Source organism: Dermacentor albipictus, chromosome 1 (genome assembly GCF_038994185.2).
Source record: "Dermacentor albipictus isolate Rhodes 1998 colony chromosome 1, USDA_Dalb.pri_finalv2, whole genome shotgun sequence".
NCBI lineage: Eukaryota > Metazoa > Arthropoda > Arachnida > Ixodida > Ixodidae > Dermacentor > Dermacentor albipictus.
Window position 1 is genome coordinate 52,930,389 of NC_091821.1, and position 20,935 is coordinate 52,951,323.

A 20,935-nucleotide genomic window follows, 5' to 3' on the forward strand; every position below is an offset into this window, starting at 1 on the left:
CATGCGAGCTAGCTCCTGGATAACATATTGTACGATCACAATTTGGCAATATACTGAATGCTGGTGCCCAAAAATCATGTTTTCCAGGAATGCATGAACCGGTCAAAAATGAGCGTAACTCTATTGGGTCGTTTTTTATGTTCTCGATTATGAACGTTGGCACCAGGAAAATGCATGTTACGAGAATTTATTAACAAGTTTCTACTGTATACAGTAGTACAGCCTAACATCGTTATAATGAGGTCACATCTAACAAGAAAATGCCTTCATTATATCCACAATTTATTATGTAAGATACACAGTGACATAAATGCATACACCTACATACAAACATACATCTGTGAAAAAATTCACAAATCAAAACTTCAGAGGACAGCCTTCTTGCAACTCTTCTCCATAGAAACAAGGTTACTGTAGCCACAATGAAGAGAAAAGAGAACCTAAATATAGTCAGCCAATGCAAAACCCACCTCATCTCCAGGGTTGACAAGACCCAATATGGTGGTGTAGAGTGCCTCGTAAGCACCCACTGTGACCAGCACCTCCTTCTGAGGGTCAATCTGGCGACCAGTTAGCCGTGAGTACATCTTGGCCAACGCATTGACCAGTCGCAGGTGACCCTGCAAGAAAAGAATGTTAAGGCACATGTCTCTCAGTGGACTATTCTTGCTATTCATCATGTTATTGATTCAATAAATAAAACCACTTAGTTGGTGACGTTTTATGTCCTAAAGCTGCACAGCGGGTTTATGAGAGATGCTGTGGTGGAGAGCTGTGGGTAAATTTTGACCACCTGTGATTCATTTAACATACATCTAAATTTCGACACACAAGAGTTTTCATGTCCCACCCTTGTCGGAACATTGCTGCTACAGTCAGAAACAGGATCTGTAAGCTCGCACTCAGCTGCAGAACACCATAGCCCCGAGCCTCCGTAACAAGAAAACAGCTTCAGATGCTACCAACGAAAAAAAAAAACTTCGAATTCTCCACAACTTCCTCTGATGCACACGAGCGCCAGGACATGAGCATATGCATAGTTTAGCGACATGCTCTGAACCTTGCAGCAGTGCAACCCGAACTATGTCACTCACACAAAAAACTAGTAATTGGTCCTACAGTGCAACTGGATGCCTGCAGGTCTGACCACACTGCATTCATTTGCCCACTGCATAATGTACTGCAATGCTTTTGATCTGATCATGATGTACCAGGTGTTTCAGTGAAGACAGAGAATTCTTAATAGAATGTGCAAGTGCGACTGAACGAGCACTATCTCTGTGTGTCTGTTTCTATGTCCTTGTTCAGTTGCACCTACACATCCTATATTGATTCAAAGCAACTAGCCCGCCAACATGTTTTAACCAGAGAATTATTAAAAACAGTGCAATAGAGATAAATGGTTGCTTTTTTGGTGGCACATTATTCACACCTGTGAACATTAGAGATTCCGTGAAAATCCCTGTTAACTATTTAATTGACTGTGATTCTTTAATTACCTTTTCAATTAGAGCCCATGTTGAAAAAATGAAGCTGATAAGTTATCAAAGCATGTCTATTTAGTAGGAATCCCGACAGTATCAGCAGCTTCAAAATGTTTGACCTGAAAACCTGCCATAAAAAATGTTGGTGTTCTACAAAGTTTTGTCCAGCAGGGCATAAGGAATTAGCAATAAAAAATTAGCGGACCTGAGGAGCTTGGCCTTTTAGTAGCAACCACATGAAGCAAGCCAAGGAAAGAATACGGTGAATTAAATTTTATTTCACAGTAACAATTATGTGTGAGGGTTAAATTTGCAATAAATTTCATGTTACTAATAAAAGAATACTGAAATTAAAGAAGAGGAAAAGATTACTTGCTGCCAGCAAGAGCTGAACCCACAACGTTTCTATGATGCATGCTGCACTCTATAAATTGAGTTATGACAATGGCTGTCCACTTACTTGGGTATTTATGTACCCATATTTACAATCTAGCCTTGAGAGTGTTCGGCAGCACCACTCAAAATTTGATCCATCCAAAGCTTTATTGATTTAAGAGAATTTTATCAGCCAGTTGTCTCCTACCAAGATCACATAATATGTGATGCCTGCAATTTCATGGATGTTCAACTGCCACCACAATCTTCAGTGAATTGACCTCCTAGTACTGAATTGATTCTCTCACACTAGGAAATATAGCAAAGGGCAAGTGAGGTCAAAATGTGAAATCTGCATAACATTTCTACAGCATTTCAGCACAAATGCTACCAAAATTCATGTGGCATTGTATGCACTGCTGAACACTGCAATAATGATGCCATTGCAGCCAGCACTTACATCGAAAGATGAGTCATACAACAGCACTTCGCCTTTATAGTGCTCACACGGAATGAAGTGAGCCATCTTCAAGTGCAGTTTAGGAGGCACATAAATTGTTATCCAGGAACATTGTTCCTTATTAATGAGAATCAGTGACAATCATATTAGCATCAAAAAAGTTGCTTTGGAGCCCCCAATGAGCTCATCATGGTCCTCCAAGGGTGTGCAGTGAAACCCAAGATGCACCCTTGCTGGTTAGTGTTAGTGTGTGTATATATTAGTTTTAAATTAGGGTACTCAAGCGCTGGGGCCCTAGCGCTTGGGTACATCTGCAGCAGCATATAAGGCAGAAAAGTGCCGTAGGTTTGCATCCCCAAATGAAAGTCACAGCCGTTCGCAGCAAACTCAACATTTATTTACATGTTGCATTTGCTTTTTTCTAAACTGGGGTGTTCGAATATCAAAATTTTCTCATATGAATACTCAACTATTATTGCGCAACAAAAAAGACACGGACGTAAGAGAAGAACACACACCTAGCGCAAACTTTCAACTAAATTTATTGCGCCACTGAATCGGTTTATATATGTGAAGCAGTATAGACTGCGCATGCGCTTACATGAAGAAAACAAACTCCGCATTCGTGTAACATAGTTATGAGTCATGCGATGCTGCCTTCAAGAAACTTAGTTCTTTTTCTGCGAGAGCCAGTGAAGGGAAACTAACACACTTATCACCCAATTTTGCAATCATCTGTGCTTCAGTTATTTCACGGATGAGCTGCATCCTGCCACGGGACACAATCGTGCAATCATCCTCAATAGGTTTGCAGCCATGATCGCGGCAACGAATCGCCAAGAACCCACCGAAGCCTTTTTTTTTTTTTACCTTGTTTCGTGGTTTGCGGAGCTGATCGTTGAGGCAACGCCCAGTTTGCCCGATATATTGCTTCCCACATGAAAGCGGGAGGTTGTAAACCACACGGTGAGTACACTCAACGAACTCGTGGCAGTTCTAAAAACTGTATGTATTGTTGAGTACGGCAGCAATGTATTGATGAGTACGGCATGCTGAGTATGGCAATGTATTGATGAGTATGGTGGTGTTTCCTTCCAGAACGAGGCCGACAGTTCTGGCAGTCAGTTCTACAAGAAATGCCGCTTCTGCCATATACCAACAAGCCACTTCTGCCATATACGTTCGCACATTCTAAGCTTGTTAAGTGAGCCATTATCAGTTTGTGCTTCAAGAACGCCCTTAGCAAGCCTTGCTGCCATGTAGTGGACATAAGTTTTGAAACGCAAACTCGACGGTGTTCCTTGGCTGGATATCCTAAGGTGGTGCAGGTGTCTGTCGTGGAACACATTTTAAGAGAAGCGCAATCCAGCACGCAGAAGTCAGTTGCCAATGTCCCTCCTGACAAATACCCTAAAGTAAGTGTTGTAACCTACATGCATGGAATATCCCATAACTTAAAAAATATGGCCCAATGGGCAAATGTAAGAGTTGTCTTTTCTACTCCCAACAAGCTCGGCAAACTTTGCAAATTGACCGATCCAAATGCGATCCCGTCCAATAAATGCACTAAGCATCACCGCAAAAAGTTCGTTGAGTGTATTCACCGTGTGGTTTACAACCTCCTGCTTTCATGTGGGAAGCAATATATCGGGCAAACTGGACGCTGCCTCAACGATCGGCTCCACAAACGACGTAAAAAAAAAATGGAACCGGTGGGTTCTTGGCGATTCAGTGTCGCGATCATGGCTGCAAACCTATTGAGGATGATTGCACGATTGTGTCCCGTGGCAGGATGCAGCTCATCCGTGAAATAACTGAAGCGCAGATGATTGTAAAATTGGGAGATAAGTGTGTTAGTTTCCCCTCACTGGCTCTCACAGAAAAAGAAATAAGTTTCTTGGAGGCAGCATCACATGACTCATAACTATGTTACATACATGAATGCGCAGTTTGTTTTCTTCATGTAAGCGCATGCGCAGTCTATACGCGTAGTGCGCGCCGATGGACACGCCACTGGTGGCGGCCTTGTGCAGAACACACGGGAGAGGAGCCAGCCGCGTGCTGTAGTTTGTTGCGTTGTTGATAGCGCTTCTTTATCTTATTCACGTTTTTTTCTTTTTTTTTCCAGAGCAAAATAGCCAACACCCTTCATATGTGTGGGGTGGCCAAAGCTTCAAGGAATGTCGAAAAAGAATTGTTGCATGGTAGGGGGCTCAAATACCGGCGAAAACATGCCTGCGATACGGTTCTAATCATTCCCTGCAAAGCCTCATCAGTGGGAGCAACGGTAGCAAAAGTGGATTGTCACTTCGGCGGGAAATTTCTTGTTCCCATCCTTTCCTTTGGCTCGCCGGTGTTTTTTTCCACTCCATCATAGTTAGACGCCCAAGCGACGAAGTTCGTTTGAAGTGCAGCATGTGGTTTAAAGGCATTTCACTAAAGTTTGGAATGTCGTTTGCCACTTATATTGTTTTCCGCTTCTTTACCGCGTTTCGCTAGCTAGGCAGCACGACTGCATGAGCGCATTGTGTTATATGTTAAAGCTACTGAAGTTTACAAGAACTGAAATTGCTGGTTTTATGTGGCCCGGTAAATCCTCACACCAGCTGTCGTGCACTTCACATTTTTACATCTATTTTATGCGTGGCTTCGCACAAGTTTAACTGTTGCTAGTTGCTTCATGCATAATCTTGCTGCATGCATAATCTTGCTGATTCTTTTGAGCTGTGAGGTTTTCACCCTGCCTCATTTGTAAATGGTAAAAATCTTGCTGTGTCTTATCGGAATGATACCGAGGAAGTGCTTCTTTAACAGCTTTATTCTTTTCGCCCTAGGGCATCTTAGATATTGTGGATTTTTGGGAAATGTGTTTAGAAAATAGCTAGTTCAGGGCGAGAATTGCTAATAGTTGCTGAATATGGTATTTTTCGCTGAAAAGTTCACATCACGTTTAGAGAGTCATCACACCTCGATGCTGCCTGAGCAGACTTAACACGCCAAGTGATTTGTTTGTTTCACAACATAGTCCCTTCTTGCATGTGAATTTTGTACTCAACTGAATTCTTTCTTATTATGCTTACGCTGCAGGGGACTAAACCCGGCCTTGCCGCCAGTGCTCATCTACTTTGACTGGCACTGCTCTGCCTTTAAATATATCATGTGGCACCTCTCTCTAGTAGCATAAAAAAAGTACTGAAAAGTTAGTCAGATTTAGCTTTGTACGTTACCAAGCAGCTCCCTTGGGGAATTTAAAATTGGAAAAACTGCAGCAGGAACGGCAGTTCATCGGCGTATGCAGCAGAATTGCATAAGCGGTACAGCACTAACACGCGCTTTTATTAACCCATGCGTTCGGCGACTTCGTTGACTAGTGTATGCGTTTCCATCAATAAATTCGCAATCGCTCTTCTTGAGGAGACTTCTATTGCACTTATTTGGCAATGTCGCATGTATTCATCGGCAGAAAAATCACAACGGCATATGCAGACATTGCACCATGCAGATTTGTTTGACATAAGTCTGCACTAACAAGGGGTGACTATTATTGAGGTACAGAAGGAACATTACGGCAAGGGTAGAATTTAAAAAAAAAACTATCAAGAGATCACATTACTCAACAAAATTTATTGGCTAGTTAACATGAGCTCCACTTCATGTAAATGGGGTTCATAGTGTTTGTCTGCAAGACGCACCAGGCACGTATGTGGACCATGTTGTCCCGAACACCGGTAACATCATGTTCATACCCGCCCGCTCCCACAGAGGTCAGCATCTTCCCCACAGCTGTCACCACAGAAGCAGCAGCCTGGCACCCGAACAAAGGAGATATCGCAGCCGCAAACTTCAGCCACCCTTGCTGCAAAGGGTTGTCGTCTGCTACTGCTCCCGCGCGTACTGTTGGAAGCGCTCGCTAGGTGGCTATCAGTGGCACCTCTATAGGTGGTGCACGAGGCGTATACTGCTTCACATATATAAACCGATTCAGTGGCACAATAAATTTAGTGGAAAGCTTGCGCTTGGTGTGCGTTTTTCTTCTCTTACGACCGTGTCTTTTTTGTTGCGCAGTAATACTTGAGTAATGGATTACCAATTTACCCGGAATGCTGCTCTCACTAATATGAATACTTAGCTTCTAATATCAAATAATGATATGCACATGCATTTATTAGCAAGTTTGTTTACTTTAAGAATTTGAAACATTGAAATTACATTGTCAATGGCATAAAATTAGACTAGAAAGCAGATATAGTTAGAAACTGCGTATTTCACTCATGTTTACTCAGAAGATTTAGTAATTTTCACTAGGTGTCTCTTCTTGCCAACCTGTGCCTTATTACACAACATCAAATGCCAGCAAACTCAGAAACATCTGACCCTGTTCCAGCCATCTCTCATCGCATTTGCTGCCAAGTAATGAGCCAAGTAATGAGAAAAATGGGCAAGACAAAAGCCATACTCAGACCTAACCAAAACCAAGTGGTGCTGTACTGTTTGCTATGATCGTTGCTTAGAAAAGAACTGCAAGAACATTGTCTTTTCTTTTTCATATGTTTTGTGCCACATGCAAGCAGGACTTCTGTAGCACAGTTTGTGCAGCAAGCCCTTTCTGTTGTTTTCCTTCAGTGTAAGACACCTGACCAACTCACGGTTGTCGAGATACAGCATTTGCAAGAATACAGCTTAATCACCAATATATGTAAGGTATGTTACATTATACAACAGAAAGAAAGGATAAGCACACCTTCAATTGCATGGAAAAAGTGTTTTGATTAAGGCTCCAAGTAAGCATGCGTAATGTATACATACTCGTTTAATAAATGCGCCTTTTAGCATGCCGTGATGTGCACAGGCATCACAGCAATGCAAATCGCGGAACACCCATCACCTGTGAGATCTGTACTACAAGTCCCGGGCCCTGCTTGGGTGTGTATTGCGGTAGCAGATTGGACATCACTCTATCCTGAAATGTTGTAACAGGCATGCAATATGCTGCACGGAGGCACGACATGCGCATGCAATAGGGAGCTGGATTATTTGCCTGTGAGACGGCCATTGCGACTGAGGATTGGCCCGCTGAATCTGTATTCCCAGAAGCAGCATATTGCAGTTGATTGACAGTTTTTCTCACATTGTTAAACATTTAAGTTGGAATTTTTTTCACTAGCAATGCCCTTGCACTGCCTGAAATGACTGAACTTTAACTATTGGTCAGATTTCACAATTTTTGGCAGATTGGAGAGTCTGGAAAAATAAAACTTTGAATGGAGATACTGTCGAGACCAGTCTCCAGTGCTTCTATCACTTCCTAAATAAAATTAAGCAATACTTGTGCTTTGGGCAACTCGGCAACCTAAATTTAAAACGACAGCAGCAGTGAAGACACGAAAGCTTCTGTCGAGATGCCCAATTTTTCGATACGATGTCTAGGCTGTTTTAACGATGTTTTTAACAACAGCAAATTCTCATGAGTGCATGCTTTTTGATAACTGCGTTTAACTAATATCAAGTGCAACTGTACTGTTCCCCTGAGGGTTGATTTTATTCAAGAGCATATGTAGAAATCATTACAAGCATTCCTTCACATTGTGTGGAGTTCACACATACACAAGAGCACGCAGTCTACAAGGTCGATTCAAATGCGTTGCAAAGCTTCGGGCAAAAAGCCATCCACAACCAAATGTCACTGACATCAGCAAGGGTGGTTAAGGGAGCAGCGATTGAAGTGTGACTATGTGACGAAGCAACAAACATGGTTAAAGAAAAAAAAAATTTTAATTAAGAACCACACAACTACATTTCATTCAACGAAAATTAAATTCTTAATCAGCTTTGTATACATCATACAAATATTCTTACATTAGAGAAATAAACGCTGAGAACCATATTTGCTCCTGCACAGCCAGAAATGTGATTTGTTTTGAATATTCGTATCCAAGTGAATATTCCAGAACTTTCCAATACCTAGTTCTCAAATCGAATACAAATATTAAAAATATATTTGATGGTATTCGAAATTTTAGAATATTTGCATACTCCTACCTAAAATATATGAAGCCAACCATAAAATTACAAATAAAAGAAATACTTTTTCATGAAAGATAGCTCATTTATACGCCAAAGGTCTCTGTTGAAAGGAAGCAATGTATACATGCATAAGATTGCAATTAAAACAGAGCCAAAGCAATCCACAAGGCTATAAATTTTGCCATCTGGTACAGCACGTTCGCTGCAGAAGTGCATTGTGATCAGATTCATTGTAATAGTTGCTTCGCCTTCGGTTTCTGAAGCAGGATGACGTCAACATGCATTGTGAAATACTGCTGCGAGATTGAAGAATAGGACAACGCAGGCATGTTCAACACCTACTGTTTTCTGCAAGCATGTCTTGGCTGCACTCATCTCATTTCGCCTCATGGAAATTCTTACTCATGTCGGAAGCAACGAGATGCCTTTGGGGTAGCAATGTTTCTTCCAAGCGGCTGCCCAAAGAATCCAAGCACGTGTTGGGTTCTGCACATGCTCAATGACGTAGCCTCTATTTTTTGGGTACACAAGCCACTTGCAGCCCTAATCTAAAACTCTCTATTGATGGGAAAAGGCACTGTGCTGAGCAAATTATAACAGGCCAGAATTTTTATTCACCATCCTGAATGTTATGTTACAGGTCCCAAGTCAAGGTGCTTATTTTAGACGTACATCAATTTTTATGAAAGATTTGCATTCATGACATGTGGGCTACAGATGTTTACCAATGCGAAAAGAAAAAACCTTAGGCCATTACTGAAAGTACTGCACTATGAATCTCTGGGGATTTCAAGGTGAATCTCACCTACTTCATTATATCCATTACTGTATTTAGTAATATCCCATTTTGTTATATGGTGATTTGACAGTAATATACAGTTACAGTAATACAGTTATACAGTAATACAGTTAAACCTCGATATAACGAAGTAGGTAAAATTTGAAATTTTCTGTTACATCAAAATTTCGTTTTACTGAAATTTTACTTTTTATGGAAATACGCACAGTTGCCGATAGATTTTTCTTACACGGAAAGGAGCCGCAGAATTTTCAGAATTATCAGGCCATCAAAAAAAGCAAATCTGATTGATAAAACAATTAATTTTAAGGCATTTGGGTCCCTTCCACGGTTGCCACATTTCGATGGGGGGGGGGGGGTGCAAAATGGGAAAACGCCCGTGTACTTAGATTTAGGTGCACGTTAAAGAACCCCAGGTGGTCAAAATTTCAGGAGTCCCCCACTAGGGTATGCCTCAAAATCAGACCGTGGTTTTGGCATGTAAAACCTGATAATTTTTTTATGCATTTGGGAGTCGGCAACGAATGATACAGTTTCATGCCACGTCGACGATATCTTAATATCGGCGTTATGAATTAAGCGAAGCCAGCCATGCTTTCGCGTGCACTCCGCCCCCACGGCTGACAGCGTCGCCCGCACTGTGACGACGCTATCATGAAAAGCGTAGGCAGCAGGGAGCGAATGCTTCTTCTGCCTTTCGCTCCAATGGGTCACCGAAACTCGCGATTACCTAGGCAACCTTCAATGCTAAACGCACAGGAAGACAGCTTACATGATACCAAGCCATCTCGGCACGCCCACTCTTTGCACACACGGGAGATTACCTTTAAAGCAGGGTGCACCACTGCGGATGCGCTCAGCCGCGCTTACAGCCATGCGCAGACACAGCCGAGACGCGTGCCAACTCCCCCCCCCCTTCAAATCCCGCATCTAGGCTCCAAAGAAGCTAGCCCATTCATCCATTTCTGCAGAGTATCTGCCATGCAGGCAGCACACACAGCAAAGTTTGATAAAATGGCACTGAAAAATGCAGCATTTTTTCATACAGCATGCAAAACAGTTGAATAAAAAGAGAAAAGCCCTCTCATGCAAAAATAATCACTATAACTGCCCAGATTTTGTGTTCATATGACAAGAAACAGAGCTCTATGCTGCTGAAGCAGACCTGTCACACTTGATCCAACTTTACCGATCACTCAGGCAGTGGTGGTAGATGGTGCCACAGTACGTCATCGTGCCCAATAGGTAATGAGCATTAAAAACAATGCTTAGAAATAAACCAGTCTTACTCTTTTTACTCCACTGCAAATCCATTCACATGTACCAAATATAAGGCAAAAAATGTATAAGCTATCCCCTTCCCTGCATCCTCCTATCAGAATACAGGCTCCTCTACACTAGCCTAGTCTAATGAGCCAATGCATACACTTCCCAGAAATAATTATGATTAACCTATCGATGCCTATATGCGGTATTATTTCTAATGTTTCAGCTCTGCGTATCAAACAACAAAAACACTGCATTCTTGCTGGGAGTTTTCAGGGTTAATTTAGAAAAGACAACTTGTTACTCTAAGTTTAGAGAAATATGTGATACCGCTAATTTGGTTGAACACACGCAATTAACAACATCTCAGAATGCAATGGTAACAATATAACCACACAAAGTATGGAAAAAAAGAAAAGATGCTGGAAACAGCTGTAGTATTGACAGCTACTCACATATCCACGTGTGTACTGATGAAGCAAGTTGCCTGCAGCAGCTTCCTGCAGGGCTTTAACAACAAAGTCTGGTGGAGGGAAGTCGGGGAACCCTTGACCGAGATTAATGGGCTTCGTTTCCTGAGCAAGCTGAATGAACTCCACCCTGGAATGTGAAAATGCAAGAAATACGGAAGAATGGGCGTCTAACATTATTTTCATGCAAGGCATAATCAGAAATGCACGCGAACATTTTATGCCAAATGCATATAAAGGCATATAACAACTATAAGCTAATGTTTAAGGAATGTATGTACTACAGGCATTACCCACTGTCACTGGTGACAAAGTACAAACTGCATTCAGTGACACACACACATTGTGTCAGACCTTGACCTGTCATTGTGAAAACTTCGCTGCATTTGTTTCATGTTTAGATATTGCTTAGTCAGTGAAAATTACCACTGCAATGGCCACAATCATCATTGAATTCATACTGCTCGCAGCAGACAGTGTGATGATATAGGTACACATTTTGCCCCAATCAAAATATGGCCACCACAGCCGGAATTTGATCTTGTGCCCTCAATTATTCACATTTTTGGGTAGTTTTGTAATTGACCTGGTTGTTTTTACTCGGTAACACCCAATGTAATTAGGTTACTTTTTTGCAATAACCAATTACCAGTAACCAGTTGCTTTATTGACAGAGTAAACTGTAACTAGCGCACAGCTTTCAGCACTGGAATTTGGCAGCAATTACAGTTGAATGCCTGCAGTAGCGCCATGCAGCAGCCTTGTGGATGCGCATGTTCAGACTGGCAAACTCAGGTGTCCTCATCTTAACGCTCCACCAGACCTTGGCTGATGATATGAACAGGCGCTGCTCTCGCTCGATAGCAATGGCGGTCACTCCACAAATTAGGGCGGAAGATATCTGCAACGGCAGCTCAGCATGTTACGCAATGCCAAATAGACGTTGACAAAACGACCCTTCCTGTGACATTACGCGATATTTCTTCAGCCAATCAACAAGTTGACATGGCAACAATCTGAGATTGCCATCGCATATTCATAAAATTGCAAATACACTGCACGGTCTTCTGCACACTACCATTCACTTTGTTTTAATTGTTAACATCACAATATAGCTACCAAGGACCAGAAGAACATTTCCTTCGAACAAGTTTATAGCTCTGCATCATGTTTTGCTTATCTTGATTTACGTGCAGAAACACTTTTTGTAATGCTTTCCTTTCGCAGCACAACTTAAAAAAAAAGGAGAGAGAGAGAGAAAGAAAAGTGATTTCTTGGCAGACAATCAGACAGCCATCATGGCAGATAACAGCAGCCGTGCAGCCGACATGCATGCCAGGAATAGAGCCTCAGAAAATCACCCACATAAGATTTTTTTAAACTCTATTTGGGCCTATTCAGGAGCACCTTCACGAGGCCCGGCAACAACAAAGCACTCCACTTCATAAAGGTCACAGACACGAGCATTGTAGCATTGAGTATCCAAAATCATGTGCACAAGGTGTTTGTACATTACAATACCACCCTTTCCTCTAGCATGCACATAGCAAGTTTTTAGTGCTGATTTGGTGAAGCGCTAAATGACAGGACAAGGAAAGACAACACAAGGGTGCAGACTAAGAACCAGTTTTTATTTGAAGAAACACATGTACTAAAAGATGCACAAATAGTAAAAATCTGTTCTTTGCGATGCCAAATGGTCAATGCATAGAGCAAAACAAGCACACAGCCATGTCACTCAATCAGACGATCAAACTGTTAAGATAATTGAGCTCTTTGTAAAATAAACTTGCGAGGCCGTGCTTATGCAAGAGGGGCCCACTCTTATTGCGTGTGCTTCTACAATTTCATGCATTCTTTTATCTCTGTGCTGTCTCAGGATTCGGCAGTTATCAATTGCCAGTATACATAGTGCCAAATCCGGAGGTGACACAGAGATCAAAGAACATACAAAATTTCAAATTTGGTCTCAACAAATGTGTCTGTTTCATGCTATGCATATGCTCATTTTTATGGTGTTTGTCACCTGGTCTGATACCAAAAACGTTTTTTTATAAAGAAAGTCTCCACAGTTTTCGGCCTGGCACTAACAATTATTCTATAAAGGATGACATCATCAAATTTTACAGAATCTTGAAACAGAAAATAAAGCAAAGCAAATACAGCAAAGTTTTGAATTTTTTCAATGGATCAGATATTTTTTTCAGGTTTTTTGCAATTCAGATGCCTTTCTGTACGGTCACAGCGTAGAGTGCAGTCCACTTATAACAATATCAAGAAAGACAAAAAATATGATTGTTATAACTGATGATCGCTATATCTGGACTGCAGTTATTTAAAAAAACATGTTTAAATAAAAAACGCGGAACATACCTTTGCAGCTCCGAACTCGAATTCGCTACTTGCTCTAAAGAATAGATGATGTAGAAAGTAGCCTGTGAAAAACAAACTTTATTTCTAGCGCCAATGACTGTGTCAAGGGTTAGGCGCGCCAAAATAGTCCGAAATTTGCACTTGCTTTTGCGGCAGCTTCAGCTTCACAATCGCGGTGTGTATGGATTCCATTAGAGCTGCTGCGCGAACACTGGCAGCAATCCTTTAGCATGCATAAAATAAATTAAGGAGTCGATCGACAACATTGCACTTTGCGTGGACATCGAGGCCGGGGTCAAGGAGCCACTGCCAGTCTCGTTGTCACTGTCGCTGCTGCCGTCGCCACCGTCGCACAACTTTGCCGTCTGTCAAGACAGCACATCTTCGGCGATCGCCTCGTCGGTGACCTCATCGCAGAACGAGGCAGCACTGTCTGCAGTCAAAAACTCCTCCATCAACGCACCACCTGTGTCACCAGTAGGAACGAGCTCCCAGAGCTCGGTTATGTCAGCGGCTTCTACCGTGTTGGTCTCAGTGGGTTGGGGAAGTTCGTCCTGATGCACAAAGCCCGCCTTTTTGAAGCAATTGTATATGGTTGACTGCTTTACTTCATACCATGCATGGCGCAAGGCTTTCAAAAGGCTTCAGGTCAGGGGGCCCGTCTGCATGACCCGACGTGCCAGGAGCTGTGCGGTCAATGGCTAAAATTATCCACTCCAGCATGTGCCGCCGATACAGGACCTTAAAGTTGGCGATCACGCCGGCATCCAACGGCTGCAAGCCTGTCGTATTATTCGGAGGCAGAAACATCAATTCAACGTATGTTAGCTTCGGTTTAACGCTTTGTGCACTACAGTTGTCAAGTAGCAACACTACTTTTCTTCCTTGGCCTTCAATTATACTGTCGAACTCGAGCAGCCATTCTTCGAACAGGTCGCAGGTCATCCACACCTTCTTACTGCTGCGATAGCGGACCAGGATGTGCCGATTCTTAAAGCACGTTGGCTTCTTTGACCACACGATCATAAAAGGCTTGAGACGATGGCTCCCATCCATGCTAACGCACAGCAACACGGTCACCCTAAGTTTCGAGTGCTTCCCGCCGGGGCATCAATCTCCTTTAAAAGCATGAGTCTTCGACGGCAACATTTGAAAAAACAGTGCAGTTTCGTCGCAATTATATATCTCCTTCTCCGCGTAGCGCTCAAGCACGCCGGGCAGCTTTGTCTGCAGCCACTGCTGCTTTGCCTGGGTGTCCAAAGACGCCGCTTCCCCTACCACATTTTTGTAAATGATTCCGTGCCGCTCTTTAAAGCACTGAATCCAGCCTCCCCCAGGCTCAAAATTTGGGTGTCCCAGAAGAAAAGCGAAGTTTTTCGCTTTGGTGGCAAGTATTGGCCCACTAATAGGCACATTATGCGCGCGGGTTGTGATGAACCACTGGTAAAGCACCTCTTCAACATCAGCGTACAAAGGGTCTCTAACCCTTTTCCGCTAATCGGCATGGCCGCTGATAGCTCCTGCCTTTACAATCGCGGTGCTCCCAGTTTTCAAGATGGGGTTGATATCGTCGACTGGGCGAGCTCATACTTCTTCACGAGGGTGTTCACCTTGAAGCCACGTCAAGAGTCCTGCAAAATATCCATCTTCGTGTCAAGTGACACAGCTTTGCGCTTTGTCGGCGCCATCTTCGAACTGGGTCACTGGGTTGTACCGTTGGTTGCACGCTGCTTCGGTGGCGTCAGCCTGCTATCTGCTCTCTCGCTAGAGAGAGAGACTGAGTGTGGGACGGGCGCCACCGTGCCGATTTGCTTGTCGCTTTTTTTTTCTTTCTATGTTTCGGAGCGACTGCGACCGACGCGCATGAAGCAGCTAGCGCCATCTTGTGGCGCACTGCGCCTACTCAGGTACTCTCCGGTGCGCGGGCGGGGCGGGACGCGCTGTGCAATAATGGCGGCGGATATGAACTTACGGAGGTAAACATCGCCTCGTCTCAACATCGTTCGTTTCAGGGAACTAAGCAACGCAAATGTTACGATTATTTGGCACGGAAAACGCCGTCCAGACGGCAAAATCTTGATCGTTATATTCGATATGCAGTGAATAACCTATCGTAATGTTTTTTTTCCCCATAGACATAATGCATAAAATGACACTCTCATGTCGACCCATCGTCATAGCCGATATATTGTTATATCTGGTATTGTTATAAGTGGACTGCACTGTATACCCATAACTGCATGGCTTATAATATATGATATGTGAAAAATTTTGCTCATAAAATAACAACTATGCATTTCCTTATTAAATTCAGGTTTGTTTGGCCATATCTCGCCTAAACAAAGGCCAGCCTAATGTTTTCACAAGAAAATAAAGATTCATGCAGTAAAGGGTTAATGTGGTGGTGTCTGCAGCTGCGAACTTAACCCATTAAATGCCGGTACTAGAAGCGCCCACAAGAAAACAAAATAAGTTGGTAAATTTTCATACGTAAGGCGAGTTGTACTTGGAAAACAAGTGTTATTCGATTTGTTCCAACTCTTTCGTGAAATACAGCACATTCCCAAAAGGAAACAATGGCACAAAGTGTGTAGACTGCACATTCTTTTCTTCTGAAAGTTGCGGAAACCTGTTGCCATCACTTGGGGTAAACACTTGGACAATGAATATGCAGAGGCACTGTGCACACTTGGCATGTCATTCTGGTTTCTTTTTTCTTTCTTGTTTTTTTTTTGTGTGTGTGCTCATGTGCGTGTGTGCGCACTGCCGGCAGCGGCTTTGGTTGCCTAATGGCACCACATGATGACCACTGCCTCTCCTGCAGTGGAACCAGAGGGTTGCAATCGGGCCTGGTCGCTCTAAAAAATCATCCACCGTCTAACACTTGTCTTTAACCCTTTCCCTACCGTAGAGAAGCTGAGCTCGTCCACACAGTCTGTACCGCTCCCACCGAAGATGTGCTGGGCTCGTCCACTCGTGCACTGCCAGTCAAGCTACCTTGATGAATTTTGTTTAGCTCTTTCTGGCTTCAACAGATGGCACAGTAAAAAATAAAATATGCATTCAAAGTTTGCATTTTGGTCAAGTAACGTTTCGATGCTGACAAACGCGATTTAAAAATGGCGTCCTCCTTTGTGCGTGTATATGCCATCAACAGCTCCGCTCCGGAAAAAAATCTTGTTTGCTGAGATTTGTCGGACTCTGGCAGTGAAGAAATTCAATTTTCCTCCAAGTGTGGCAGCACCAATACTGAGCAGCATATCTTCTCTGAGTTATCGGATTCAGACAACGACAGCGTCTCAACGTGTTGGTAGTGGACAAGGTTTGTTTTCACGGCCGCGCCTGGCATAAAGGTACAGCCTGGGTCAAAAAACTTAAACCCTCTGTGAACGGCCGAGGAGCGGCTGCGCTCCACTATCGCGGCTATCGAGCATGCGCAGGAGTATTCACAGCGTTGTTCCTTTAATTTGGTCCTGAAAAACATTAACCGATGATTACGATACTCGAAATCGCGAAATTTGAGCATATCGTGTTTGACGGCGGTTGCCAGAGACCCCGCTTGCTCATCCAGCATACGCTGCAAACGGTAAGCTAGCCGGTCGGGTGGCTTCCGCTTCGCCACCGTTGCATTCGCGCTGCACTCACCGCACTAGTTTCTCACGAGCGCTGTTATCAAACGATGCCTGAGAGTAAGAGACATGCTTCCCTCACCCTCTTTATCCTCGGCACAAGCAAGCAGCGGTGGCAGCGCCGCAATAGCGGAGTGCAGCTGCTTCCCCACCGTTCACAGCAGGTTTAAGTTTTTTGACCAAGACTGCACCTGTGACAGAGGACGGGAACTGTGCACCATATTTTGAATTGTTTTTAATGAATGAACTAACAGATTTAATTCTCCATGAAACCAACCGCTACATGCACCTGGTGTGAGGAATGTGGAGTAGCACTCTGCACTATTCCGTGCTTTGAAATGCACCACACCAAGTCTACAATTTATCCCTTGCTACAAGCATGAGCCCCGCTTGTGACAGTATTGTTTTTTTTAATTTTCAAAGAGACATCTTTTGAAACGAAGACTACAGAAAGTCGGGGACTCTCCACTGTGCATGCAGTAAAGTCAATTTTCTCTCCATACTTTCAACAATTATTTTGCATGTATCTTACAAATAAAGTGCTTTTAAGGATATTTTTGGGTTGTTTCAAAATGCGTAGAATTATTTTTAAAATCTGTATTTTTGTATAATTCTTGCCCAAGAAAGATGGCAGGGGAAGGGATAAATTGTAATTGGCCAAGTTTTGGCTCACTTTCAAGTTCTATGTAGAGTGACCAAGCAGCGACACGCAGTGTTAGCAGCAACTTGCTCAGCAAAGGCCAATACCACTTCTTGCCAAGATTGCAGGGACAATAGTCGCTAATAAATAGGCCAACAAGGTCAACGCCTCTCATATGCTTGTATTCTTGAATTACTTTCAGCTGTGCGATGTTCACCATTTTTCGCTTCTTCTGGCTGTAGCGGCTGGCAGTTGCTGCCAGTTGTATTGCGTCATAATTTGTTGCAATGCAAACGCACTTATTGTTGTTCCACTTCACAGCGAGGATTTCACCATCACACATGTAATCAAAGGATCCTCTGTTTCGTTTGCAAAATTCTTTTGAATCTTCTTCCGAGCACCTTTACACTCGGTTCTCTATAGCGGCATTGGTTGCTCGAAACCCTGGCACTTTCAGCTCTTGTAGTAGAGAGTAAGATGTAAAGCAATTTAATTGTCCATGAATATGATGTGGTTTGTTGACACTTCTACACATTTCATTGCATTCAATAAAATGTACATTCCTGGTGGCTCTATCACATTCTCCTAATCAGCTTTTCCTCAGTAAACATCAATGTGAAAGGGGTAACCTAATGACGTTGAGAAAACCTACAGCTTATGGCCAGAGCACATTGATTTTCCTTTTATAAATATTTTGCAGCTATGCCAACCAAAATATGGTACCATTTGCTCATCAACACTGAGTTTAGCTGAGAATATTCCAGACCGTTGGAGTGAAGCAATGACTAGCCGCAAAAGCTGCCATATCTTCTGACACTTTCTCTCCTTTTTCTAGCATTGTACTATCTGTGGCATGAATGTACTTCTTGGTTTCACAAAATTTGGTGCAACTCATTGTATGCGATACAAGTTGTACACTGAGATGATCAGCTTTTGACCAGTAAAGGTCCGTATGAGGAAGCTTGTAGTAGCCACTGAAAACTAAAGTTCCTACAAATTGACAAAGGTCTTCTCCATTCAGTTCAAAGCTGTTCTCATTCTGCTGTTGCACATAGTGGTTCGATTTTTCAATTATCAGATCAATATTTCCATTTTGAACAAGCGAGTGAAGATCTGAAATGGGTTTTTGTCCACTAATTCGGCATGAGGGACACGCAAGGGCACTTCGCTGTGCTGCCCATTGAGCTCCTGTACTTATTGCGCTTGCACTTAAGCATCGCTGCAGCTAGCTTTTTCGCCTTGGAATGAGCTATTGCATTTTCATCATGTTCATTTTCCTCTGTATGTGAACTGTGCACCTCTACTTCACCTAAAACTTCATTTGGCAGTGCATCCACCTGCGCAATTTTGGCGTACCCCTCTTCTTCGTCAGCGAGTACATTGTCCGCGTTCCACAAAGGCAAAAGTACAACATCGACTTTTTCCAAAGAATCATGATTGAGGACCATTTCCACAGCTTCCTCAAGGATCAAAACTTGTGGCGAGGCATCGGTTGGGTGAAACTGGTCATTTATCCACGTGGACACGAGCTACAGCATCAGCAGCATGCCTGCTACCGTTTTGCACTATTGTTACCATTCGGGAACATTCTTGCTAGCACGCCAATATTTACACGATAACTCTGCGTAATTAAAATTGCACATAATATTGTAGTCTCTGACACATCAGAGAAAACAGTGGCAGTAAATGTTGGCAAAATAATTACGGGCAACTTACTACCTAGAAGCCTTCGTTTTCGCTCCTTGCAGACGAGACGGCTTGGCAGGAAACTGCCATCAAGTTGTAACCGCATGAACGAAATTCGTAACTACTACCGGGTGATTTGTTAATTCTGTATAATATTGTAAACATTTTTAATTATGTTAAATTTCCATTTCAGTGAATTTGCAAAATATTTATGCTTGTGTCACATCCTAAAATTAAGCTGTGATTTGTTTCCAAATGGAAGCAATGGCACAAAATAGATTAAGTGTCTGATTTAGCTTCTTTTTGACCAGACTGCACAGATGCATTGCATTTATTTTCTTATATTATATTGTTAATTTAACATTGTTATTTTGAAGCCAATAGTAAAATGTATACTGTAAAGGTTAACTGCAACAAAATTTTTGAGCGCATCAAAGCCTAGATTTAGACAAAGTAGATGTAAAGCAGCATCCATGCAAAATTTTATGCTTAAACTATGAGTGGATGCATCACAGAAAGCTCACAAAAATACATGTTACCAATGCCGAAACTATTAAAAAATGCCGCCGTTACTGCTTGCAATAATGACGTAACAATTGCAATAATTGCAATAATAATGCAACGCTGAAAACAAGCAAAGTTCCTCTGCATGACTTCCGAGAAGTAGGCGACGCCCATGGCATGCAGAAAATCTCGGACGTCATGGATTGTGATTTGCATTATATCCAGTAACCACCAGGTGCAAGCGTCATCTGCTTAAGTGCTATTTGAAAACTGTTAATAAGAAAATGAGAAGATTACGAGCTCTGCATCTTTGTCATTATTGCTTTGATAATAATATACTATAGTTATTTACAACCAATTTAGCCAAAGTGAAATTTTTTTGCAGCTGCCCTTTAAAAAGAAACAACTAATGAAATGCTCAACTACGTTACAAATACATATCTTGACTGATTAACCCATTCATTCATTCACTGTTCTCATCTTTCTGCTCATAATGCCTGGAAAATGGATGCAGGAGTTTCAGCCATGGACGCACACAAGAATGAGAGCACCAGGTAAAATTTTTGCACTTGACAAATGCAAAATTCAGTTACCTCACTTTTACATAAACGTTTCAATCCTTTCATCATTACACAGAATAAAGTTTGTCTCTCTCTTCCACACACTTCCAGACTTGTTCTTTCTAGACTGTGCCATTAGCCACACGGCTTGTCATTATTACATGTTAAAAAATGGCTGCTCTGGAACTCACCACACACTGTCTTGCATTCCCTGGACCCGTTTTGCAACCTCCATCTTGGCCATTTTGTTCTGAATTACCAGAGACAAAAGAGAACAATTCAGTAACACCCTACCTGGCTGGTCTCCCATGGATATCAAACAAAAAGACTGTAAAACCAGAAAACAAAGGATACAACAAAATAATGGGGGCCACACTTGCAGAACTTTTGTACAATGGCACTGTGTGTCCAACTGGCAGACACACATGCACCAGTCAATGATACGGCCCATAAAGGACATTGCGACAATAACCAAGGTGCTAGCAGTCTACAAACTAGACTTGGGTAAAGAGAATTTTTATGAACCTTATCCCACATGCAAAAAGAAAGCTGTTAAGCTGAAATCTGGTTAGACAAGTACTGCAGAGTCGCACGCCTGTGAGTTAGATGCATGCACTATGCATTTGAGAAACATGATAAAACAATTCAGCTTTTCTTGTTACTTT

At 42.5% G+C, this 20,935-nt stretch overlaps 1 protein-coding gene and 1 pseudogene across 2 annotated transcripts in view; both read right to left on the reverse strand.

The window, feature by feature from the left end:
- Positions 1–20,935, reverse strand: part of Kyat (Kynurenine aminotransferase) — a 107,453-nt gene that overhangs the window by 72,682 nt on the left and 13,836 nt on the right. For both annotated transcript variants that reach the window (XM_065428570.1, XM_065428571.2), the window contains 3 exons: positions 20,462–20,520; positions 10,864–11,008; positions 471–620 (listed from right to left, as the gene is read on the reverse strand). In XM_065428570.1, coding sequence (XP_065284642.1) covers positions 471–620; positions 10,864–11,008; positions 20,462–20,520 — 354 coding nt within the window. The remainder of the gene's footprint in view (positions 1–470; positions 621–10,863; positions 11,009–20,461; positions 20,521–20,935) is intronic.
- On the reverse strand, positions 13,354–14,939 carry LOC135899381 (tigger transposable element-derived protein 4-like; annotated as a pseudogene).